Raw genomic sequence first — 26,904 nt, 5'->3', positions numbered from 1 at the left:
ATTATATGATTATAAACGAAATTAATATACTTTTTATTTATATTTTATTTAAATATTAAATTAATTTATACTTAATACTTCTCAAACATTTTTATTAAACCAGTGCCAAAAATTAAAATAATAAAAAAATAAAACACACACAAACACATTAAAAATGCCACAAATGATTTCTGAACATTAATTGTCGGAAAATTTTTTAACTAAATACGTATTTTCTGAAAATAAAATTATATAATAAATATACTTACAATCATAAAATGTATAAAAAAAATAAAAAAATAAAAGTTTCTATTGGGATTCGAACCAACTTACCACGCGGCTGGTATTTGCGTTGTATTGGGATTCACCCGCATTAAAACTGCGCTACAGACACAGCTTGTCATTATGTGCGAAGATCGTCTAACTAAACAGATTAACCTTTTGACATTTTTAACTTATGTAAATCAAATTATTTTGATTTTGAATTGAAATGATTTAGAATTGAAAAAATACAACAAAACATAGGGTAAGAAGACAATATATTAGGTGAATATTAAGGTGTAAAATAAAAGTATTACATACTACTTATGTATTTTGGTAGGTTCAAGGTAGGTATCGGAGCCCGTATAACGACTAATAAATTTCGCAATCAATTGCGTCGTGCGAAGTGGCTATGTTCAAATATCATAACAAAATTTGATCAACTATTTATAAAACACTTACCAGTGAAAGATTATTTAGCTTTGAATAAGCGAGATCTGCGGCACTCATACTAGGCACAGTTTGATGAGCTTTCACATTGGCATGCAACAATCATCTCTTCTATGTAAATAAGTCCAAAAATATAATATGAAAACTATTTAAAAAGGCAGTATAACCATTAACTAACTTTTTGTTTGTTGTTTCTCTTCCTACAAATTTTAAAACGCAACAAGCATACATTATAACCAAACCATGCACAGTCCCACAGCTGTGTCACAGCTGCCATATCGGATAATTTTTGTCATGTCATTTGAACATCCAATCAGAACAAAGTTATAATGCGCATGCGCCCGGTCGCTAGGTTTTCCCATATAAAATTTCACCGTCATTACGCCCGTAAAGAAGTATAACTTCAAAAATTCAACTTGCTATCTGCTTTATTTTCAGTCCTGTAACATTGTGAAAAAATAAATTTTTTTTGCGAAAGCTCGATTGCAAAATTTATTTTGCAAAATCGATTGAACCGATCTTAATGAAATTTACTGTATTGTTTTACTGTATCATAAAGTTTTTCTTGGTGAAATATAAAGGTCCTATGTGTAGCATAAATGGTTGAAAAATGTAAAATGCGAATACTTGTTTTTGTATGTTTTTTTCGCAATTATTGCTATTTTGCCACAAGGGTGACTATTTTTTAAATTTTTAACCAATTATACAGGGTGTCTGCGTAACTTGGAACCATATGGGAAACTTTTTTAATATCAATTTTACGAAAAAAAGTCATTCTTTATAAAGTGCTCTGCATAGTCTAAAACCTAAGATGCAATCATCAGATATCAAATTTTGTCAACAGTATACGAGGTATGTCAAAAAATATTAATTTGGCTCAAGAGCAAACTACCTTTATATTTCAAAATATCAAAAAATTTTATTATGAAAAGTTATTTGTAATTAAAAACCATATTCAAACATGCAATAACAGCCTTCTACGTGAAAAAAAGATTTCTGAGATTTTCCTAAATTACTGATTCCGAACATCATTTTTATTTATTAGACCTGTAATAACTCTTTTATTAATAATTTTAGGAAAAAAGTTATTCTTCATAAAAATCTGTGCATGGTCTAAACCTCAAGATGCAACCATCAGTTATCCAAGTTTGTTAATTTTATACGAGGTGTGTCAAATAATATGAATTTAGAAAGAATTCTTTCTATATTCTTTCTAAATTCATACTATTTGACACACCTCGTATAAAATTAACAAACTTGGAAAACTGATGATTTTATCTTGAGGTTTAGACCATGCACAGATTTTTATGAAGAATAAGTTTTTTGCCTAAAATTATTAATAAAAGAGTTATTACATGTCTAATAAATAAAAATGATGTTGGGAATAGGTAATTTAGGAAAATCTCAGAAAATTTTTTTTCACTTAGAAGGCTGTTATTGCATATTTGAATATGGTTTTTAATTACAAATAACTTTTCATAATAAAATTTTTTGATATTTTGAAATATAAAGGTAGTTTGCTCTTGAGCGACATTAATATTTTTTGACATACCTCGTATACTGTTGACAAAATTTGATATCTGATGATTGCATCTTAGGTTTTAGACTATGCAGAGCACTTTATAAAGAATGACTTTTTTTCGTAAAATTGATATTAAAAAAGTTTCCCATATGGTTCCAAGTTACGCAGACACCCTGTATATTGTAGAAAATTTAATTACGCAACTTTTATGTTAGTACAACTTTTCTCGGAAATGAATACTTTTAAAGTTATAATCAAAAAACGAAGAAAAAATCGAATTTTTCCTTCATTTTTTGACATTTTGATTTAGTCCTGTCGCCAGGGGGGGTACAACGGCCTCCTTAATTCAGATGGACTTACCCAAGTTTTTTTTATATATTTTGACCCGTAGAATACGAATTTTTTGGGTAACAGTTGATCCGGATGTCGATAAGATTGTTATAGACAAAGAACTTGAGGAATTACATAACAGCGATTTCTCGCAAAACAAAACATATTTTTGTATTTTTTGGGTCATTTTAAGCAAAAAATATTCCTACAAGTTTTTTCGTAGAATGCATAGTTTTCGAGATAACCGCGGTTGAACTTTCAAAAAATTGAAAAATTGCAATTTTTGAACCCGAATAACTTTTGATTAAAAAATAAAGTAGCAATTCTGCTTACCGCATTTGAAAGTTTAAGTCAAGTTATATCGGTTTTGATTATTTGCATTGCTAAAAATTAATTTTTTTTATTGTTAAACTAATCTATAAACACATAGTGTTTCCCGTGCCTAATACATGCGTTTTAACGCATGCTACGTAGAAATTGCCTCGCTTGCACTCGTAGCTACTCTACCTACTCGTTCGATTTTAAATGAGAAATCATTGAAAGCATCACTCACATACTAGGTGTTTATAGCTTTGTTTAACAATAAAATAATAAATTTTTAGCAATGCAAATAATCAAAACCGATATAATTTGACCCAACTTTCAAATGCGGTAAGCAGAATTGCTACTTTATTTTTTAATCAAAAGTTATTCGGGTTCAAAAATTACAATTTTTCGATTTTTTGAAAGTTCAACCGCGGTTATCTCGAAAACTATGCATTCTACGAAAAAACTTGTAGGAATATTTTTTGCTTAAAATGACCCAAAAAATACAAAAAGATGTTTTGTTTTGCGAGAAATCGCTGTTATGTAATTCCTCAAGTTCTTTGTCTATAACAATCTTATCGACATCCGGATCAACTGTTACCCAAAAAATTCGTATTCTGCGGGTCAAAATATATAAAAAAAACTTGGGTAAGTCCATCTGAATTAAGGAGGCCGTTGTACCCCCCCTGGCGACAGGACTAATTATTTAAGCAATGTTCCGGACCTTTTTGAGTGGGAGGATAACTCAAATATTATTATTTGAGTTATTTTCAAGCAATTTCTGCAAAAAAATTTGAGTCACCTCTCAACGTCCAAATGTACTAATATTTTTACAGATGCGCCCTGGTCTATAAGTCTATCTTTGATTTTGTCTGCTTCTTTTCTCTCTCCAGCGCTCTGAACTGTGGAATCTCGGGTTATCCATCGAATTACACTGAGGTGGATGATTATAATACATAAAACTAAAGTGTTACTTACACGGTGGTTAAACGAATACTGGCCCATGTCAATGCAGGGCCGAATAGATTTCTTATAATAATTATATCTTAAATATATTACTATTACTTTATAGAACCCTAAAAAAGTGTGTGTAAAAATATTTATTTTTTGGTCACCTATGATGGATAAGATTCCGTTCTTTAAAACCGTTTTCGCCTATTTTGACATAGCCGTAGGTTTCTACATTATCTACAGGTGACACCTTACTTTAATTAGACTTCCGCTTTTATGTTTAATTAAACTTTTTAATGGCCGACTGCCAGCTGGCAGACCTAATTTGTGCGAAAACATCTTTACACCTGTGCCATATATTTTATTATATTAATCAATCAATGTGCCAAGAAACATTGACAATGAACCTGTCTGTTTTTGGCAAGAGATCTGTCGTATTTTAAGAGAATTTTCTAGAATAATTTAATGGATAGATACCAATTTATCATTTTCGATATTACGTATGAATGGTAAAAACTGTATTCATAAACTGAAACAATAACAATGTATTATGTATCAATATCTACCATAAGGTTTTACTTATTTACTTATCATCGCCTTAGCGTTTATCTAACTCTCTTTAGTTACATTACTCCGTATATTTCTGTCTTTGGTCATACCCATATGGATTCTTCTAAGAGACATCTACCTGTGGCGTCACTATATGCTCTTTTTGGTCTTTCTCTTTTACTTCTTTCAATTACTCTTTTTGTTTTAATTTTTTTGCTGAAGTGAAAAGGTTCTAAACCAACCCAGATAGCCCTGATACTGTCTGATTCAACAGAGTAGGGTGGCAAAAACAACGTCTTTCTCTCTTCTCCGAGAAAAGTTACCACGATGTTCCCACTTGGGCTACTACTTACTGACTAAAATCACTCCCTTCAGATTCTGCGAATTATTAGATTTTTTAATATATTGCTTCCCTCACGCACCCTGTATGAATTCTTAAAATTGTATATTTTTGCCATATGATCCGATTCCACATTAAGGATGTCTTTCGCACAGATCAGCACATTTTCCAGGCTGTCACACTGACATAAAATGTGCTCTGCTGTTTCTCCTGATAAGTGACAGAATCTGCGTAGGTCACCATCTGCCAATCCCACAAGCTTCAGCTTCCTGTTCAGCTTACAGTGCCCTGCTAGCAGACCTACTATGACTGACTGTTTTCATGTCTTTGCTTAGTAGATCTGCCGGAAATTTTGCGAATGTTCTGCAATGAGTGTTTTGCTTGTCTTTGTCCTGGTGAATTCCTCCACCATTCCAGAGATTTTTCAGCTACCCACTTTCTAAGTTTACTGTGAGTAAAAAGAAAACAATAATCCATCCATTTAATCCAGCAAACTAATTTTTTTATAACAGTTTGAAATTATGTAAATCCAAGACGTTAAATTGATTTTTGATATTGTTTAATGACTTTTTCATAAGACAATCACAATACAATTATCAGGTTAATTAAATAATAAAGATTAAAAGAATCGTATAAATTTAAATTTATTTATGTAAATAATTTACATTACATTTGCAGTATTATCGAAAACATGAAATAATCATTAATTTTTTATCGTTAAAAAACTTTTTACGTGCGCTCTTTTGCTTTGTTTTTCGCACAAAACACTTGGATTAGCTAAATTTTCGCTTTATTTGATATTTTTTATTTAGAACTTTTATTTAGTTACTTTTTGGCCCCGTTTTATGTTTAGATTTCATGGTGGTCCTTAAATCAGACAATGTTGTTCGCGATTGTTTCAATAACTGTAATCTTTGAAAGGTGTGGTGCTCCCTAGTACAGGGAAGATATATTTCACTCAGTACTTTCACTCAGAAAAATTCCCAGGAATCCAATTATCGAAACGGCATTTCAAAATATTTAATCCCCTCGACGTTATTAAAAAAACAAATTATAAACAAATTTGAATAATTTTCAAATGCCATTTTAGGCGGTAGTTTAATTGAAATTTAAATTTATCAATACATCTATCGAAAATATACATCAAAATAAAAATAATAAGATTTAATACATGTGAATATTTCTTTGGCAACAACCGCGTTTTTGCAATTGAAAATAGAGTAACATTTAATAATCAAATTCAATATTTCAAAAAATATTAAATATTTTTGGACTAATTTTTTTTTATTAATACTGATAGCATAGCGCAACTTCTCCTGTAAAACAAGATATTTTATAGTGCTTATCTAAAACGCTAAAAAGAATTTTTTGAAAATTTGTTTTAAAGTTTTATGTATAATTATTTAAATAAATAGGGGGTCAAATTTAATTTTGTAAGTTTTATGTGAAAGCTTTACCTTTCAACTTTGCAGAAAACAATCCTATACACCTTCATTAGTAATTTAATGACCTCAGCAGTTAAAAAAGTAATTTTTTTTGCAAAAATGACCCCTTTTTAATTATTTAAACAATGATCCCATTGTATGATTTGGATACTTTCTTGAAAATATCTTTTGTACCCACCTAAACTTGGATATAAAATTTGTTTCAACCTGTACGAATTTACATTTTGATTTACATGTAGTGTAATTTTATTTTATTAGACTAATAAGCCAAATGTTCCGTTCTTAAGGTGAAATAAAGTATTGTTACCTAAAATAAAATTGTTACAAAAAAAGATTATTTTTTTACAATATACACGATGTTTACTGTTCTAACTTCTGTATATAGCATCTAATCAACGAAAACAAATAATATTATTTGTTGATCTAATCAATCTAATGCAATGAGTGTGGGTGCAGTAAAAATAATATCTTTATTACTCATAAAATTTTCTAAAATTCCGGGTTAATTGTCAGACAATGGGACGGTTAAACATAGGCAAGAATTTCAACACCATTTTTCATGTATGTAAATTAAATAGTATGTATTTGCTTTGTTTGTAACAGCTGATTATCTGTTTATAATTTAAGTCAGTGCTGCTGATAATGATACGATAGCCTTGTTGTCGACACCGGGAAAAACAAAGCCATACTTAAATATTTTTATAGATTATTTTTAAGATTTTGACAAATATTGAGTAATATTGTACACTTTATAAAAATGTGGGTCACTTATCACTATGTAAATTATTCACTTTTTATTGTACTTTCTAAAATTATATTTCAAATGACCGATAATAATAATATGATTGTCTGATTTCAATGTCCGATAATAATTATTATATGTAACATCACTTTTAGTTTTGTATCAATGCAAACATGTTTGAAACATCTTTAAAAGGATAATAAATACATACTGAATATTTGATCTATCTTACCATAAATTAGTAACGACGGCACGCTGTATCTCGGAATGGGACGTTTCATCGCCGCCGGTTCATCGCCGCCGTTTCGATGCCGCCGGTTCATCGCCAGTCCATTTCATCGCCGGCCGTTTCATCGCCAGTTAGTCAGTTGATCTTGTATTATGGGAGATGACACGACACGACGTTAAATTCAGTTCAAAACTTATGACAAATAAATAGATAAAAAATGTTATTATATTAATTTACTGTTCCATTTCTACTTCCCCTAAATTTGATACTAAACAGTATTAAATTTGTAGTGTTAAATTATATTTTATATCATAAAAGTTTAAAAGTCTATTAAAAGATTAAGTATGGCAACGGGAATGGTCACATCTCGCATTTCCTAGAATTCCTAATTAATACTGAAAATAAATAATAAATGTAACTGTCTAAAATTGGTCGAAAATTCGGAAATATATCAGTTAGCGATTAACTGACTGGCGATGAACCGGCGGCATCGAAACGGCCGGCGATGAATCGGCCGGCGATGAATTAGCGGCATCGAAACGGCGGCGATGAAACGTCCTAGACCCATGTATCTGTTAGCCGTCTTGTTATTGTTCTAGTTTATAGTATGTATTAACATTGCTTTCACTATGATAATGTTAGATGGAATCTATGGCCAAATGCTTTCCAAGCATCTTTTTCTTTTGTGCCACTACGTCTTTGTTGACATTCTCTATTCTTTCGAGGAATTCGCCAATTCGAAACTTTCGTACTGAGTTTTTGAATATTCCTCGTTCATATTCACCCATTTTATTTTCTAGTTTGTACTATTCAACGCAGTAGTCTCTCGAAGGAATTGGGTAGTACACGTCGCCAGATTATTAGAAAACCGATGGACAAAACTTATTGTCGAGTGGAGGCAAAGACAAGAGGCACTACGGAGCAGAGGACGCCCACCAACCAGATAATCAGCAGTAACTGGATGCAAGCCACACAAGACAGGAGTAGAAAAAAGCTGAGGTAGACCTATGTCCAGCATTGGACGCGTACAGGTTAATGATGATGAGCAGAACCAAAGTAAAAGATGTTAGAAACTCAAGGATCATAACTTAAATTCGCTGGCCATACCCTGAAACAGACTGACGACAATATCTAATGGAACGGTTGGGTTGGAGCCAATGTAACTACAGAAGACAAAGAAAAATACCACAACTTAGATGGTCCAATGACCTAAAACAACATACATGTTAACAATGCCCTGGAAATAACACAGATAAGATAATTTAAATATATAGGAGCACTTTGACAACAGATGGGCAAGAACAAGAGGAAATTGGACACCGTATAGAACAGAGAAAGAAAGTCATTGGAAATATTAATTCAGTATAGTGGAACCGACATATAATAGAGAAAACAGAGATTAGAATTGGAAAAGCATTTGTGACTGTGTAGTAACGTATGGAAGTGAAGTGTGGACTTTAAATTCTGAAGTCAAGAGAAAGTTAGATAAAGGCGCCACAGAACCAACGAGGCCATATTAGAAATATATTAAACGTCACAGATACGTTAAATGATAGAATAGAAAGGAAGAGTCTTAAGTGGTTTAGACGTCTTCTACGTACGGAAGAAAGTATATGGCCCAGTAGAGTATTTAGATAAAATCCATTAGGAAGACTTAAAAGAAGAAGACCTAGAGTCGAAATGTCAAGAAGGCATTGGAGCTCAGGAAATTGGAAAAAGAGGACACTCAAGACAAGCAAAGATGACTTATTAAAATTAAAATAAAATTTCACAATTGGTCGCTTGGGAGCACTTTTGCCGGCTTCACTCCACTGTCGTGAGTTCATTCTGTTCTCTCGTGTGTAGTACTCGATCCAGGTTTCATCAACGGTTACACATCGACGCGAAAAGTCTGATGGATTGCCTTTCCTAAATTCTGTTTCCTTTTCTAATTCCTTTGATCATTCTTTTAAGTGATGTAGTTTTTTTATTTAGCTTAATGCCTCGACAACTTATGGCCATTGGCATGATAGAGTTGATTTTTCCAATCAGGTATCTAGTGTAATGTGTAGTGTGTATGTTGAGTAAGTGTCTTGCTATGTACTTATGCAAAGTCGACGTCATTATTTTTGCAAAGAGACGCTGATTGTATTCGAACGTCTGCGGTCCCTGTGGATGTAGTTTTAAATACGACAATACCAATTTTTTTTATAAACATCAAATTTTCAAAAATAAAATATGACAAAAGAAAATCTTATTTCTGTAGTATATAATAAAAAACGCTTAGATACAAAGTACAATAACGATATAAGTCCAAAAATCTTTGTTATCCGAAATTAATCACCTTAATTACCTCTCGAGACGAAAAAAACATGAATTAATTCCAAAGAATAATTTAATTTCTGACTCATTTCTAAAAATTGCCTGGTTTTTGACCTGTGGACTTTATATCGACTTTAGACTTACAGGTTGGCGATACAGATAATGATCACTTAAGCAGGTGATTGTCACATAAATAAAAATTCCATAAATTATTGCGTGATTTACTACATAAAAACAAGTTAAATTGGATCTCCTTGTTGTAATGTTCTGATATACGAGGAAATTTAGTTTTTGTATTAATAAGGTATTTTTGTAAATACTTTTTATCTTGTCTTTAGGACAGTGTACTTTGAGTAATATAAAGCAAGGTTCATCGTGATATCTGTTTGGAAAGTATTTAGTGCTTACTTAAATGTTTTATTTTATTATTCTTAATATTTTTAACATACACACACAAAAAAGTAAATCTCAGCTACGGGGGGACATGAGATTCCCGGAGTGGGGTGTTTTTATGCCCGAAGATCAAAGAGGTCACACCTTGTGGAGACGGTACCTCCCTGAACCCTAAGCTACCTCCGTACCTCTCCCCAATCTCAGACATAACGTTGAGGAGACTTTAGAATTGTTTTTATTCTTGTATGCTCTTGAAATTGGGCATCCCAGAGGCCTTTCTGCTGTGATGCCGCTATAGAAGGTGTGGCGTTATGCGTCTTTCTCCTTTATTTACCTTTCTTTTTGTGAATCCTCTAGAATTGATTCGTCTCCAAAGTGTGCCCCCCGTCCAGCGAGTCAGCGACCAAACAGTGTTTGCTTACCTTATTAGTCGAACACCCGGAGGATCTGCCCACCAAGTCAATGCCTACACACGACCTCAATGCTCAGTACCTTTCTGGTGAAAAAAATTCTGTCCTCCCTTGGATAACCTAAACCTAAGAAAGAAATTGATTAAATGGTGCGAAGTAGTAGTGTTTAACCTAGATGGTGACAGGCATTCCCAGGTGTTTCTAGCTACTGATCCAGTTGTTATGGCTGGTATGATGAAGCTGTTTGCCATTCTTAACTTAGTTTTCAGGCTTAACTTGCTATTTCTTCCAAGAAGAGATCTTAGCGTGCTTCTTAATATCTTGGTCTTGGTAATAGAGCTGTTAACATGTGGTGTGTATGTCATTCTTTTGTCCCTTGGTACTCCATAATCATATCTGTGTGTTGAACATCCTCACTTGGTGGTTCGGACTTCAGAATTTTTTTTTGGAACATGTGTGATTTTTCTGTGTGTGATTTTTCTGGATTTATTGCGATTTTCCATTGAATGCACCAATCTTCCAACTGATTTAGAGCATCTTGTAGGCATCTTTTAGCTAGATTTGGATCCATGCTTTGGATCCAGAATTTTTCTGATAAACTTTGTACATATGATATTTTTGCTATCTTCAAATCCCTTCTTGTGAGCATTCCTAGATCGTTTTTGATGTTGTGTTGTTTCCTTTTTCAATCTCGTGAAATTTATTGTTTATAAATTTGACGGCTAGTCCTATTTCTTTCGCATTTTCCTTAAGCTCCACATAAAGTTCTGTAATGTCTCTTGCTGTGCTGCCCATTAAGTTTACATCATCTGCGTACATTTCAATCTGCTTAGACTTACCAAACAATACATTTTTTGGGTTTACGGACATTTTTCTTGTAACATATTCCATACATAACAGAGTCGGAGCCCTGTTTTAGCCCTTTAGTTATCTGGAATGGATCTGTCAATTTATTTTGAACTCGTACTTGCGCTTCTGTGTGAGTTTTGGTGGTTTGAACTAATTTTTCCAATTTCTGGTGTACCAAATTCTTGCGTAATTACCTAAGTATATTTTATTATAAGGTCAGCAACATGGCGGTGCCATATTACCGCTACCAAACGTTTAGCTTTAGCTACTAAACTGTCCACTTCCTCAAGTTCACATCTTAGTCACATCATAGATGTTTCCTTACCTTATTTCCTACAGTTAACTGATACACTTACTAGTTATTGTTCAAGTCGTTATCCACTAAAATAGGTATCATAAATTTTAAAACAGTTGGAAATCTCTTTTCGCGTAGGTACAAAAACGTCTGTAGCCTGTAGATATTTGGGAGAAATCGAATGTGGTATATATTATATATAATATTCCATGTAAAGACTGGTATTTGAAGTATATTGGTCAAACAAAAAGAATCTTCAAAGGGCGTAGGATATCCCACCGAAGTGATATTAGATGCAATGAGAACTCTTGCTCCCTCAGCACGCATTTATGATCCTAAGATTCTATTTTTAATAATATTATTTTAATAATCTTACACATGTTTTTTCTCTGTTTACTTTAACAAAACGTCAAATTAGTTTTAAAATTCAGCTTTTAATCTTCTTCTTTTGTTTTAGGTTGACATAGAAATCAATGGGGAACCACAAGAAATTCATATGAAGTTAGGGGAGAGCGGGGAGGCATTTTTCGTAGAAGAATTAGAGGAAGACGATGATGAAGAAATTCCAGAACACTTAGCAACATCTCCTATACCAGTTTCTGACTTCGAAACATTATTTAAAAAACAAGTAAGTATTACGTGATTGCCAACTAAACATATTGCTGTTACAATTTATAATTCATTTATGATTTATGAAGATGTTACTAAATCTACAAGTAGTGTGGAATACGATATTGTAAGATTTGTGAAAATTCAAAGTCTGTCCATAGACAAGAAGATACAAAAACAACAAAGAAAATATTACAATGAAAGCCGATAGGAAGACGAAAAAAGGAAGAACTAGAACGAGATGGTTGGATGACGTAAAAGACGACGTGAAAACTATGAACGTAAGACAATGGAGGAAAAGGGCACAAGTGGGATCTGAATGGAAGGACAGCTATCCAGGCAAAGACCTATCCAGGGTTATGGTGCCAAAAGGAGAAGAAGAAGTGTGTAAAACTGAAAGAATAGACTTGCAAAAGTCACAACTGTCGCTAGAAACGGACAGGACCAAACAAAGAGCTTCATCAAGAGAGACAATCTTCAATTTTAATGGACACACCTTCTTCTTAAAGTTCCCTCTCCTATCGGAGGTTGGATATCATAATGGCTATAGTCACTTTGTTGGCTGCTGCTCTGAATAGTTGTAATGAACTACAATTAAACCATTAAGTTCCTCAGCCAGGAGATGCGTCTTCTTCCTATTGTAACAACTAGCTGATGATTTTCTGTTGGAGTGAATGAAAAGGGAGTGGTAAACTCCAACAGAAGTAGTAAAAAGAAGAAGATCTACTTAATGTAGCCAAAGGACAAAAATGTGTGGCTTCTCCGTTGAAGAAGCTGGAGTAACTAAAATACAACTTTGTAGTAGTATTTGTATGGAAGGATGCCAAGACAAAGAATATCGAATTGATACAGGACTAGAGATGAGAAATCATTAATAGATAGATATAACTTGAATGGCTAGCTAAATATGTATGAGAAGGGCCACTTGACACTCAAGGAAGGATTCGGCCAATTTGCACGGCTATTTTTGGCCAGACAATAGATTAAAGGAAGTGACAATGATGGCTCGAAAAGAAGATATGAAGATAATGTTCAGAAAATAGATAGAGTAAATATAATAATATACTGAAAATAGAATGAATTTTTGGGCGCCAGAAGAAGGATAACTAGGTTAACGCTCTTCCAGGTATTCTACGCTGCTATAGAGTATGTTAAATTTGTAGTACAAGTATGTGAAAAGTTATTAAAGATTATTAAATTATAAAATATACTACTAAAAATAAAGGAGTAATAAGAAAAAAAAATCACAATAAATGTATATTTATTGAATGTAACTACTAGATCTTTTTAACAATCTCTGAGTTAGGACAAGTAACTAGTGTGTAACTCTAACATGACAGGAAAAAGTGATACTAGTGAAAGTCAATTACAAAATCATCATACAACTATGATCTAAGAATACTCTTTATAAGGTTAGAAAAACTGACTACGGGTACCTCTAATACAGGAAGTACAACTTACAACTAGGTTAGTAGAACCCTCACCAAATAATAATTGTACGTTTATAATACGTACACCTTAATTAAATACTACCTGATACTATATATAACATATAAATACCTCACTGTGAGTGGGACAGGCACAAGCCTTATTGAATAAATAAACCTACGAGTGGATACACAGATCCTTTTCCTAACTCGTGGTTTATAATAGTAATAATAACAAGTGAAACCAAAAACTAATCTGAGGGATTAGAATCCAGAAGTTCATATGAATTTAATAAATTAAAGTTAAAGTTAAATAAAGTTAATAAGTTAAAGTTAAGTAAAGTTAATAAGTTCAAGTTAAATAAAGTTAATAATTACAATTTTGACTAATATGTGAAGTTAATTTTTAAAAATTTAATTAAACATATACTAAAATAATGGAATGAGTTTAAATAATTATACAAAAGTGGAACACAGCCTAAAAATAATCAAGATAAGAGTACCGACTACTATTATTAGGGAAAATATCTGAGCTCAGAAATTTATACCTTTATAGATTGCAGAGTGTTGGGGAACGCTATCAATTAAATATTATGTTGTAAAGAAAAAAAAACCCTATAAAAAATATAAAGCAGGAAAAATGTGTGTGCAATTGAACTATATAAAAAAATGTACTAAATATCACAAAACCAGTCTGTCTTTAATAAGAGCACAGTAAATGTTCCCAAACAAACCACTCTTTCCTAATCTTGAAGTTGATGTAATGAGCACCCAAGGGTGCTAACTCTCGCTAGCAGCTGTCCTGCTGGAGGTACAGGAGAGGAAGACTGGTAGAAAGCAGCTGAAGGTACTCAAAACTGTTGGAAAGCAGCTGGAGGTACTCAAAAAAAGAAAATGTGGAAATAATCCAGGCTGGTCGCCTATTGATTGTTTCTCTCTGTGTGGTCTGGCCTTGGTGTTGTTGTAGGGTGGCTTTAAGATTTCATGGTAGGTGCGGGGTAGAACTCATTGGATATAGTATGCTCTAAAATTCTTCAAATCCACTGCTGCTGGATAACTTCACTATACTTTTATTGTAATATTTAATCAATTTGGAACTGAGAATTAGAGGTGAATAATCGAGTCTAATGACCCCGCACACTACGATTCAGACCGAACACTCGAGAAACAATGGCAATTCAAGGCTCACGTTCACAGCTGAATCCTTCGTACCCCTCTACTAAGCATTGGCTGTCAAAGTGGGGAAACCAATGTTGCCACGTTTTAAATGTGACGTCATCAAGCATTTAAAAATTCTGAGATGGGTTTAAGTTCTATTTGAATAAACATTGAAAGAAAATAATTCTGAAAATAATTAAATAATATTTTGGATAGTTAAATAATATCTTCCCATCAATAATCGATTCTATAAGGGGCGGAACGTCACATTCCCTTTCAACCACCAGAAAAAAAATTTTATTTAAAAAAATTTTTTTTTTTTTTTTTTTTTTTTTTCCAAAATATTAAACTAGAGTAGTAGTGCTTAGTGTATCATTCCCCGTTGATTCGCAAGATTACAAATAATCACCACTAATAATCAAGGGAAAGTAGGATGGTCACTGCAGCAAATAACGGAAATTGCAAAATATGACCCGAAGTCCTAGTAAAAGTGCTAAAGATGAGACATAATTTATAATGACAAATAAGTGTCGAATTGGCAGTAAATCCAAAGTTGAACTATCCATGGACATCAGATTTATAAGGAGTATATCCAAGGACGAACAACCAGGCAAAGGTGAGAGCCAATTCATACCATAACGCAAGTACATATACTAAAGTCACCAATGAAATCAATAACTATAATAAGTGAAGAATCAAACACTCAATCCTAAATTGGACTAGCAATGGACACCAGATTCGTAATAGCATATCCAGAGAAGAACAACTAGGAATATTTATAGAATAATTTTCACCAATACCAACTAATATAAATAGTGAACATACCAAAGGAATGCAAACACATTAACCAAAATAAATGTGGAATCAGACACTCAATCCAAAGTCAGACTATCAATGGACAACAGATTCACAAAAGCATATCCAATGAAGAACGACCAGGAAGATTTATGGACCAATTCACATCCATACTAAATCATATAAATAAATTAGGTCTACGTACACCCACATCCGGTAATACGAACCTATACAACCAAATAAACAAAATAAGTGAAGAATCGGACACTTAATCCAAAATCGGACTAGCAATGGACACCAGATTTATAGGAGCATATCCAAAGAAGAACGATCAGGAAGATTTATGGACCAATTCTCACTAATACTAAATAACTAACTAAATTAGCTCTAGATCTACCCTCATCCGGTAATATGAGCCTATCGAAACTAAATAGTAAAAATAAAGGATGAACTTATAAGTTCTATGACTCCATGGTAAATACAAAATATGACGGGAACGAGCTCCCAATCTTTCATAAGACTGTATATTCATGTGAACATACATAGGATTATCCAGGAGATATTCCTGAATCTAAGCAACAATTAATGCCTAAGGAAAGAAGAGGGAATCTACTAAAAAGAAAATCAATAATTTGTCCCAGTGGGTTAATCACTAACATTACGACTCTACGTCTATGGAAAGTCAAGCATCTATATACTATGAACTAAGAGACATAAAATAAGCAAACTAGACTTCCCTATTATCGTGTGAAAATGTGCCTGGAATATTTGGAACAATTGCACAAGAATGGTTAGGAAGTGTTGTACACCATTTCCCAACCAGAAATATTATCATGGATAAACATCTGCCTACTCTGACAAGAAAGACATGGATTACGAAATCGGATAGCAGTGATCAGTTGCTGAACTTCGAACCCACGTATTCACCAACTTTGAGCATTAACAGACTAGTTCATAAGAAGAAATATGAAGGACTCAAGAATTCATTTATAAATCAAAATTCCAAATTCATTCCAGAATCATCCTGTGGAGGAAGTAAGAATCCGAATTAATATAAAGTATTTAAGGTACCTGTGACAAATATCAATAAAGTAACCCAATAACAAATTAACAACCACAACTTCTTTCCAATATGGCAAATCCAATGACATGATATAAAAACAATAAAAAAAAATAATAGGTATGTAATCAAATATCCAAGATATAACACATAATCTAAGATATGGTAGTGTAACATAGCTCCATCTATATTAAGCAAGAATACTTGTATGAGCCCACACATCCAAATATCTTAATATATAATAATCAACAGCCCTTTTATTCTGAGAGGTTGAGTACAAAACTAAGAGTACAAGTGGAGGTTATTAACTTGGTAATACTACTGGCTGGATTAGTATTTGAGAATATTTGTCGATAATGACTCAAATGCAATCTATAATACAAAAAAATAATAATAAACTCATACAAGCGGTATTACACAAGAATTCGGTACCTAATAACTAATACGTGAGAAATCATCAAGCCATGCCGAAGGATAAAAATTGCTATGGTCAGGCATTATCTGGTGATTAACAATTTAAACTAAAATACTATACCATAATAAAACTAATTAAAGGCAAACACAGGAAGATATTAGCTTAAACAACCCTGTTAAGCTAATCTTCTTCCGATGAAGTTGAAGAATCCACATCGTCCATGGTGTTGTCAGGCAGTAAATCCTTTACATGAAATTGACCAATTCGCTTATTAGTCGAATTGTCCTTTAATTCATAAATCAAAGGAGATATTACCCTTGAGACAGTACATGGGACATATTTCTGGCAAAACTTTGCAGAAATGGCATCACCCTTATTGGATTTGACAAAATTGCGCTTTAAGACTCGATCACCAACAAAGAATCGCAGATCTCGTTTCCTCAAATTATAGTGCTGCTGGTTCCTTAGGTAAGAAGTTTTTAACTTCTTCCTAATGTCTGCGAAAATATGAGGTAACGTCTGGAGATCATCTAAGCGATGAAGTTTCTCAGATATTTGAGGAAGATTTTCGGAATTGTCTGAAATTACACCAAAATAATCACCTGATAAAGCCACATTCCTACCAAAATTCAAATATGCTGGAGAGCACTGGGTAACTTCATGGACAGAAGTCCTTATGGCTTGAGCTATGGAATGAATATATTGATCCCAAGCTCTGTGATCAGGGTAAGTATAGGACCTTAGAGCTGTGACAATACTGCGATTTACTCTCTCAGTATGATTTGCTTGTGGATGGTAGGCAGCATTATAAAAGGTCTTTTGAACCTTATATTTAGCTAGAAGATCTTTAAAGGCCTTCGATACAAACTGAGGACCGTTGTCACATGACACAATTTGAGGAACACCATACACCAAAAAGACTTGTTCCTCCAAATATTTTAAAATTGCTGGAGTTGTGGCCTGGCGAAGGGGACAAACTAAAGGAAATTTAGTGAAATAATCCACAACTACCAGGCAATAGGTATTACCCTTGTAACTCCGAGGATAAGGTCCAATGAGATCCATTGAGATCATCTGCCAAGGAAAATTTATGTTCCTGAAGGAACCCATAAGTCCAGCCTGTGGTAGGTTACTTGGTTTACAAGTAGCACAAACCATGCATTTAGAAATGTACCTTTTTATAGACTTCCGCATACCAGGCCAATAATATAATTCGGCAATACGGTGATAAGTCTTATAAAAACCAAAATGACCCGCCGTAACTTCATCATGAAACATATGCAGAATATTTTCCCTATTTGGCGTAGGTACAACTATTTTCCACTCCGACATATTGGATAAGGACTCTATCGGACTTAAGATGTGTTTGTACAGAATATTATTCTCTACCTTAAAATCAGGATATTTTTGTGGGTCTTGAGTGACCCTATCAATCATATTCTGATACCACATATCAGGACTTAAAGAGGACAGATCTAGGACATTAATATCATGGACACGTGAAAGAGCATCTGCGACCACTACCCCGTTTGCCTTTCTATGGACAATCTTATATGAATAGGCAGCCAGTTTGCATATCCATCGAGAAAGCCTCTGTGAAGGGTTTTTCATACTATGAAGCCATACTAAGGAACTATGATCAGTAATTATAGTGAAATTACGACCTTCCAGATAATAACGAAAAGCTTCTAACCCATGGATGATAGCTAAGAGTTCTTTCTCCGTAGTTGAATAGTTTTTCTGGGCCTTGTTCAACTTCTTACTAGTGTACGCTATGGGGTGTTCGGAGCCATCTTTCAACTGAAATAATACGCCTCCAGAAGCTGTATTAGAGCAATCTGTCATTAGATAAAAATGCTCATCAAAATTAGGTGACATCATAACCGGAGCGCTCGTTAAAGCATCTTTAACGCGCCTAAAAGCTTCGTCAGCCTCAGGAGTCCAAGTAATGGTCTGTCCCTTTTTCCTGTTCTTCAAAAGATCAGTAAGAGGTGACAACAAAGTAGAGTAGGACGGTACAAATCGCCGATAATAGCCACACATTCCCAATATCCTACGGACTTGGGTGGTGGTCTTTGGTATAGGAAAATTTTTGATAGCAACTATTTTCTCAGGATCAGTCCTCAGCCCCTGGTTATCCACAACATAACCCAAGAACTTAAGACTAGGGCGACAAAACTGACATTTATCCAGATTGACCGTTAGATTAGCTTCCTTAAGACGTAAAAATAACTTATCTAAAATTTCCATATGAAGGGAAAAATCAGGAGTGACAACCAAAATATCGTCTAAATAATAGAAAACATAGGGCTCTAACGGTGGACCAATGACTAAATCCATCAGACGACACATTGTCTGAGGAGCAGAAACAAGACCGAAAGGCATGGTGACAAACTGGAATAATCCTTTACCACTGACAGCAAAAGCAGTATACTTCTTGCTCTCTTCACTCAGTGGGATCTGTAGGAAGGCCTTAGACAAATCAATAGAAGAGATGTATTTGGCATTCTGAAGTTTGCTCAAAATCACATCTATTCTGGGGATAGGATAAGCATCCCTGTTAGTTGTGATACTGTTTAGTTTTCGACCGTCAAAGCAGATCCTGAAGGATCCATCCTTCTTCTTCGTTAACCAGAGCGGAGAACAGTAGGACGATGTTGAAGGTTCTATGATATTTAAAGCAAGCATCGAATCTACTTCCTTTTCTAAATCTGCCTGCCAGGCTTGAGGTATGGGGTACTGATATAATCTGAAAGGAGTGGGATTTCCCACTTCGATAGTGTGAGAGATTAACGACGTACGACCTAGTTTGTCTTTTGAAGAAAGAGTAGTAAATTTAGAGATCATACTCTCTAATTGCCTTTGTTCAGAGCTTGATAAACTAGCAAAATCGTGAATAGCACTAAGGGTAGATAAATTAAATTCAGATATGGAAAAAGAAAAATCAGAACAACTTAAGGTACTATTGAAAGCATTGAAAAAGTCCATACCTAAAATTATAGAATTCTGCACGGAAGGAATAACATAAAATGTAATTTCCCTACATAAATCTGCCACTGTGATTTTAATTTGGAGTTTGCCCGTAATGGACTGAACTGTACCATCTGCAGTAGATACTTGCAAAGATGAAATGGGCATAATGGGAATACTAGAATTTTTCAATAAATTTAACGAATGTGCCCCTATCAATGAAATATTAGAGCCACTATCTAACAAAGCTAAACACGATTGTCCTAAAATTTGAATAGGAAGATATGGCCTATTATCATTTTGTTTCCTAACTAATAACGAATTAATATCTAGATCTAAAGTATTTGGTTGTCTACAACCGTTATATGGAACTAACCCAGACGTATCATCATCATTAACAAAACTAGAATCTAATATAGATAATGGAACCACATTACTATCACAATTATTATTGTTACGTTGAACACTACCAATCAAAGAAGCGTTTGTAAATGACCATCTGTGATCATTTGAATCAAGCGAATCTAACGTATTATCTATAGAAATAAATTTCTGGTTTAATTTTGTTTTGTGGTGTGTGCTGCTTTCTTGAACGACACCCCTTTCCCTTTTCGTGAAGATGGGTTTGGGTTGCTGGATGTGCTTGGTCCTGTAGTTTCGTTTGACGATGGGGTTTGATTCCCTGATTGGATGTTGGACGGAGAAACGTTCAGGGGACGGACCTCCGACGTGTCGTTTCCCGAACACTTAGAACAGTTTCTTTTAAGGGTGTTCTCTCGGCCACAACCATGGCAGAAAATACGATTTTGAGGAATCCCACAATTGTAAAATGGGTGACCAGGCTGATCACAATTCCAGCAGACAAGAGAACTAACAACCGAAACATTATGTTCATGACCCTTATTTAGCCAAGAACGTTGCCTAAAGGAAGTTGGCTGAGAAGAAGAGTTAGAAGAGGATCGAGATGTGGATGGAGGTTGAGAAGACCAGGATAACGTTTCCTCCAAACGTTTGCATTTTATAGTAAGGTCATCAATGTTCTGAATGTCCATAAGAGCTAATTGTTGATGATAAAAGGGCAATAGACATTTACGGATGATTTTAATTTTAGCTAAATCTGACAAAGGAGTGTCTAAACGACTACACATACCTAATATAGTATTAATAAACATAGTAACAGATTCCCCAGGTTTCTGCTTATGATTCTTAATTTGATCTAATAAATCATCCTGGAATGAATACGGAAGAAAATCCGACTTCAACTTTTTAATCAGATCAGACCAACAAGAAAAATTACCCCTGTTATTCATAAACCATGTAAAAGCGGTCCCGGTGAACAACTCAGCAGAAGCAGCAAACAAATCCTCTTCAGAAACACCTCTAGATATTCGAAGACATTCAACCCTTTCTAAAAATGACATCACATCAGTGTGCTGTTTTTCACCTGAAAATGAAATACCCCATTTGTGTACTTGAACAGGTTTGGAGTACGTAAAGCTAGGTACATTGACTGAAGCATTAGGAGTAGAGGTAGCAATGGGGTTAACTCTAGAATCAAGTTCACCCTCTAGTGTTAATATTTTAAGAGAAACAGACCTCTTGAACGGTTCCTGTTCTTCAGAAGGACAGTGTAGCAAGTGTACACGGGCAGAAATATGGCCTAGACGAGATGTTAATCGCGCATACTCTGTATCCTTTACAGTTCCCCTAAACTTTTCGATTTTTTTAGACAAGCTGTCCAATGTTTCAGTGATTCCTTTTTGTTGTTCCTCAAAAGGAAGGGATACAGCTGAAATTTGGAGAAAACTTCTATTGCCAGCTTCTTGTTTCAAAGCACCTCTCAAAAGATTGCGTTTTTTATCGACAGTTGTCGACTCCTCTGGCATTATGTCCCGAATCTTTAATTCATAATCCAATTCATCCACCAGAAGATGTTCAGCTTTAAAAGCACACATGATGAGAGCAAAGTTATTGACAAATAGTCCAAAGAACAGAAATATGAAAAATATGAAAATATGAAAGTTTGCACGCAAAATATATATAATATAAACCGAGAAAATATCAGCAACACACCAACAAAATCAAAATAGCCAGCCAAAAAAAAAATATATATATAATGCAGTATATAATCTAATAAATAAGATCAAATAAATATATAAGATCAAATAAATGGATAAATAATCCAATAAATATTGTATACTCAAGTAAACCTACTACCTAAATACTGGAAGTAAATTTTTTTATTTATATGTAACTTACCACCACTCTAGAAAAAATATATATCTATAATAATAATAATAATAATCAACACTTAGTTGTACCTCCAACTATACCACTATTGACTGAAGAAATAAAATTGTTATATGAATTATATTATTAATAGCAATATTAAATATAAGTTCCCAATAAAAATTCAAAATCTAACCCAGAATGTAAGCTGCACAAACATATACTATAATGAGGTCCCAAAATATAAACAAAAATCAAAACAGCGTTTAAGAATACCTGATATGTATCAGAAATTAAAAATAAAATAAATAAGTAACAATATGTGTATAGGATACCAAACGGAAATAACAAAGAGATTTCAGATAAAAGAGAAGAATTGACCTAAATGAATACTGTCTCAGACCAAAAATAAAGCCACCACGTTGGAAAGCCGATGTAACAACTAGCTGATGATTTTCTGTTGGAGTGAATGAAAAGGGAGTGGTAAACTCCAACAGAAGTAGTAAAAAGAAGAAGATCTACTTAATGTAGCCAAAGGACAAAAATGTGTGGCTTCTCCGTTGAAGAAGCTGGAGTAACTAAAATACAACTTTGTAGTAGTATTTGTATGGAAGGATGCCAAGACAAAGAATATCGAATTGATACAGGACTAGAGATGAGAAATCATTAATAGATAGATATAACTTGAATGGCTAGCTAAATATGTATGAGAAGGGCCACTTGACACTCAAGGAAGGATTCGGCCAATTTGCACGGCTATTTTTGGCCAGACAATAGATTAAAGGAAGTGACAATGATGGCTCGAAAAGAAGATATGAAGATAATGTTCAGAAAATAGATAGAGTAAATATAATAATATACTGAAAATAGAATGAATTTTTGGGCGCCAGAAGAAGGATAACTAGGTTAACGCTCTTCCAGGTATTCTACGCTGCTATAGAGTATGTTAAATTTGTAGTACAAGTATGTGAAAAGTTATTAAAGATTATTAAATTATAAAATATACTACTAAAAATAAAGGAGTAATAAGAAAAAAAAATCACAATAAATGTATATTTATTGAATGTAACTACTAGATCTTTTTAACAATCTCTGAGTTAGGACAAGTAACTAGTGTGTAACTCTAACATGACAGGAAAAAGTGATACTAGTGAAAGTCAATTACAAAATCATCATACAACTATGATCTAAGAATACTCTTTATAAGGTTAGAAAAACTGACTACGGGTACCTCTAATACAGGAAGTACAACTTACAACTAGGTTAGTAGAACCCTCACCAAATAATAATTGTACGTTTATAATACGTACACCTTAATTAAATACTACCTGATACTATATATAACATATAAATACCTCACTGTGAGTGGGACAGGCACAAGCCTTATTGAATAAATAAACCTACGAGTGGATACACAGATCCTTTTCCTAACTCGTGGTTTATAATAGTAATAATAACAAGTGAAACCAAAAACTAATCTGAGGGATTAGAATCCAGAAGTTCATATGAATTTAATAAATTAAAGTTAAAGTTAAATAAAGTTAATAAGTTAAAGTTAAGTAAAGTTAATAAGTTCAAGTTAAATAAAGTTAATAATTACAATTTTGACTAATATGTGAAGTTAATTTTTAAAAATTTAATTAAACATATACTAAAATAATGGAATGAGTTTAAATAATTATACAAAAGTGGAACACAGCCTAAAAATAATCAAGATAAGAGTACCGACTACTATTATTAGGGAAAATATCTGAGCTCAGAAATTTATACCTTTATAGATTGCAGAGTGTTGGGGAACGCTATCAATTAAATATTATGTTGTAAAGAAAAAAAAACCCTATAAAAAATATAAAGCAGGAAAAATGTGTGTGCAATTGAACTATATAAAAAAATGTACTAAATATCACAAAACCAGTCTGTCTTTAATAAGAGCACAGTAAATGTTCCCAAACAAACCACTCTTTCCTAATCTTGAAGTTGATGTAATGAGCACCCAAGGGTGCTAACTCTCGCTAGCAGCTGTCCTGCTGGAGGTACAGGAGAGGAAGACTGGTAGAAAGCAGCTGAAGGTACTCAAAACTGTTGGAAAGCAGCTGGAGGTACTCAAAAAAAGAAAATGTGGAAATAATCCAGGCTGGTCGCCTATTGATTGTTTCTCTCTGTGTGGTCTGGCCTTGGTGTTGTTGTAGGGTGGCTTTAAGATTTCATGGTAGGTGCGGGGTAGAACTCATTGGATATAGTATGCTCTAAAATTCTTCAAATCCACTGCTGCTGGATAACTTCACTATACTTTTATTGTAATATTTAATCAATTTGGAACTGAGAATTAGAGGTGAATAATCGAGTCTAATGACCCCGCACACTACGATTCAGACCGAACACTCGAGAAACAATGGCAATTCAAGGCTCACGTTCACAGCTGAATCCTTCGTACCCCTCTACTAAGCATTGGCTGTCAAAGTGGGGAAACCAATGTTGCCACGTTTTAAATGTGACGTCATCAAGCATTTAAAAATTCTGAGATGGGTTTAAGTTCTATTTGAATAAACATTGAAAGAAAATAATTCTGAAAATAATTAAATAATATTTTGGATAGTTAAATAATATCTTCCCATCAATAATCGATTCTATAAGGGGCGGAACGTCACACTATGCTTCTTCTTCCTTGGATCCTTCCTTGCATAATAATTCTCAGCAACTCATATTTTTCTCCTCTGGTCATGTGACCCAAATATTCCAGTTTTGTAGTTTTTATACTTTTCATAATTTCTAACTCCTTATTTAAACGTCGTAGCACTTCAACGTTAGTAATCCTTTGAACCCACTGAATTTTCAATATTCTTCTGTAACACCACATTTCGAACGCTTCTATTCTTATGTGTTGTCTCTTCAATGTCCAAGCTTCCATTCCGTATAGCAATATAGAAAATATGTAGCATCTTAGAGCCCTCAATCTGAGAGGCAACTGAAGGTCTTTGTTTGTAAGCAGTGTCTTCATTTTTATAAATGCTTGCCTTGCAGTTTCAATTCGGACTTTAATTTCTTTGCTTTGGTCATTTTTTTCATCAACCCAGGTTCCCAGATATTTGTATGTCTTAAATTTTTCTATTTGGGTTTGCTCTATCATTAACCTTTCATTTCCGTGTTCTGTTTTTGAGACAATCATAAATTTAGTTTTTTTCTTGTTTATTTTTAGTCCGTATCGAATGCAATAATCGTTAATTCTATTTAGCAATTCTTGTAGCGATTCCCGGGTGTCTGCCATTATAACGGTGTCATCAGCGAATCTTATATTATTTACTATTCTTCCTTTTATAGAGATTCCATCACTTAGCTCCGCTATCGCTTCCTGAAATATGGCTTCACTGTACAGGTTAAACAGTAGCGGCAACAGAACACAACCCTGTCTTACTCCTCTCTTTATATCAATATTCTCGGATTCTTGTTCTTCTATCTTTATATTGGCCTTTTGATTCCAATACAGATTGATGATAATTCGTAAATCTCGTCTGTCTATATCTTTCAATAATTCTATTAGTTTTTCATGTCGGACCCTGTCGAACGCTTTTTCGAAGTCGATGAAACAGGAATAAATATGCAGGTTCATATCTAAGCATCTTTGAGAGAGGACATTAAACGCAAACAATGCCTCTCTTGTTCCAAGTCCTTTGCGGAACCCAAATTGGGTATCATCCATATCATATTCTAGCTTTCTGTATAATCTTCCCTGAATCACCTTTAGAAATATTTTTATGGCTTATTAGGTATATTGTCCTATAGTCCGAACAATCTTTGGCATATATTGTTTTTGGTATTGTTACAAAGGTGGACACCAACCATTCCTGAGGGATTTTTCCGGTTTTATATACTTCATTAAACAGATCCAGTAGTACCGGTAGAGTTTCATCGTCTAGACATTTCAGTAATTCCGCAGGTATTTCATCTGGGCCTACAGTTTTTCCGTTTTTTGAGTATCATATTGCTTGTTCGATTTCCTCCATTATGATCTCTGGTCCCGTTTCGCTGTCGATTTCTTCCGGTTCTTGTCTATTATCCTCAAACAGATCTGTTATGTATGTCTTCCACTTTTTTAATTTCTCTTTGACTTCTATAATAATTTTTCCATTTGTGTCTTTAAGACTAATCTTTCTTTTTTCGCTGTGTATTTGTGATTTCCTTTATTTTCTTGTGCATGTTAAAGTTATCATACTAAGGGAGGTTTACATCCGATGATACACGGAATAGCTGTTGATGATGATAATCAAATTTCCAATTGTTTTGAATAAAAGTTGTTGTTGTTAAATAGTTTTTTTATTGTTTATTTTATGTTTTTTTTTTGTGTTTCAGGGAAGGCGTCTCAGTCTGGAAGACATCTCCAATCTGGGATTGGAAAACGAAGAAAATGACTACAAAACGCGTCGCAATACGGCAGACAACGAAAGTAACAAGATGCGAGAACGCAACTTCATCAGACGACAACTGGTCTTGGGTAACCTAGAAATAAATAATGAAAATTCAGCAGAAGAAATGACACTATCTATAATATCCGGAAAGCTCAGTAGCGAAGATTTAAGCAAGAGCCACAACGACATTTCTGAAACTATTTTTAAAATGGACAGCTTGGATATAGATATCAGTAAAGTAAGGAAGTTTAATTTGCTAGTCTCGACTGTGCGCCTCCTTGGCATTGTATACATGCACAATAGCATTAAAGGCCTTAAAGGCCAATGACTTAAAAAGTTTGTTCTTTCTTCGTTTTTTCTTTATGTACTGAGATCTTCTCTGGCTTGATATGTGGCTGAAAATGATCTGGATACCTAATGATCTGAATTCATTAAGTTTACTTTCATTTTAATCACTTAATGCAGCTGACATAAACGACATTTTTT

General features: G+C 33.7%; 1 protein-coding gene across 3 annotated transcripts in view; it reads left to right on the top strand.

The window, feature by feature from the left end:
• Positions 1 to 26,904, top strand: part of LOC114331495 (phosphatidate phosphatase LPIN3) — a 195,000-nt gene that overhangs the window by 119,358 nt on the left and 48,738 nt on the right. For all 3 annotated transcript variants that reach the window (XR_007696388.1, XR_007696387.1, XM_050643655.1), the window contains exons 3-4: positions 11,810 to 11,980; positions 26,363 to 26,656. Coding sequence is in view for 1 of the 3 variants with exons in the window: in XM_050643655.1 (XP_050499612.1) it covers positions 11,810 to 11,980; positions 26,363 to 26,656 (465 nt within the window). In the remaining 2 variants the exon portion in view is untranslated. The remainder of the gene's footprint in view (positions 1 to 11,809; positions 11,981 to 26,362; positions 26,657 to 26,904) is intronic.

The sequence above is a fragment of the Diabrotica virgifera genome, chromosome 2, assembly GCF_917563875.1.
Source record: "Diabrotica virgifera virgifera chromosome 2, PGI_DIABVI_V3a".
NCBI classification, from domain to species: Eukaryota; Metazoa; Arthropoda; class Insecta; order Coleoptera; family Chrysomelidae; genus Diabrotica; species Diabrotica virgifera.
This window is presented reverse-complemented; position numbering and strand designations above follow the sequence as displayed.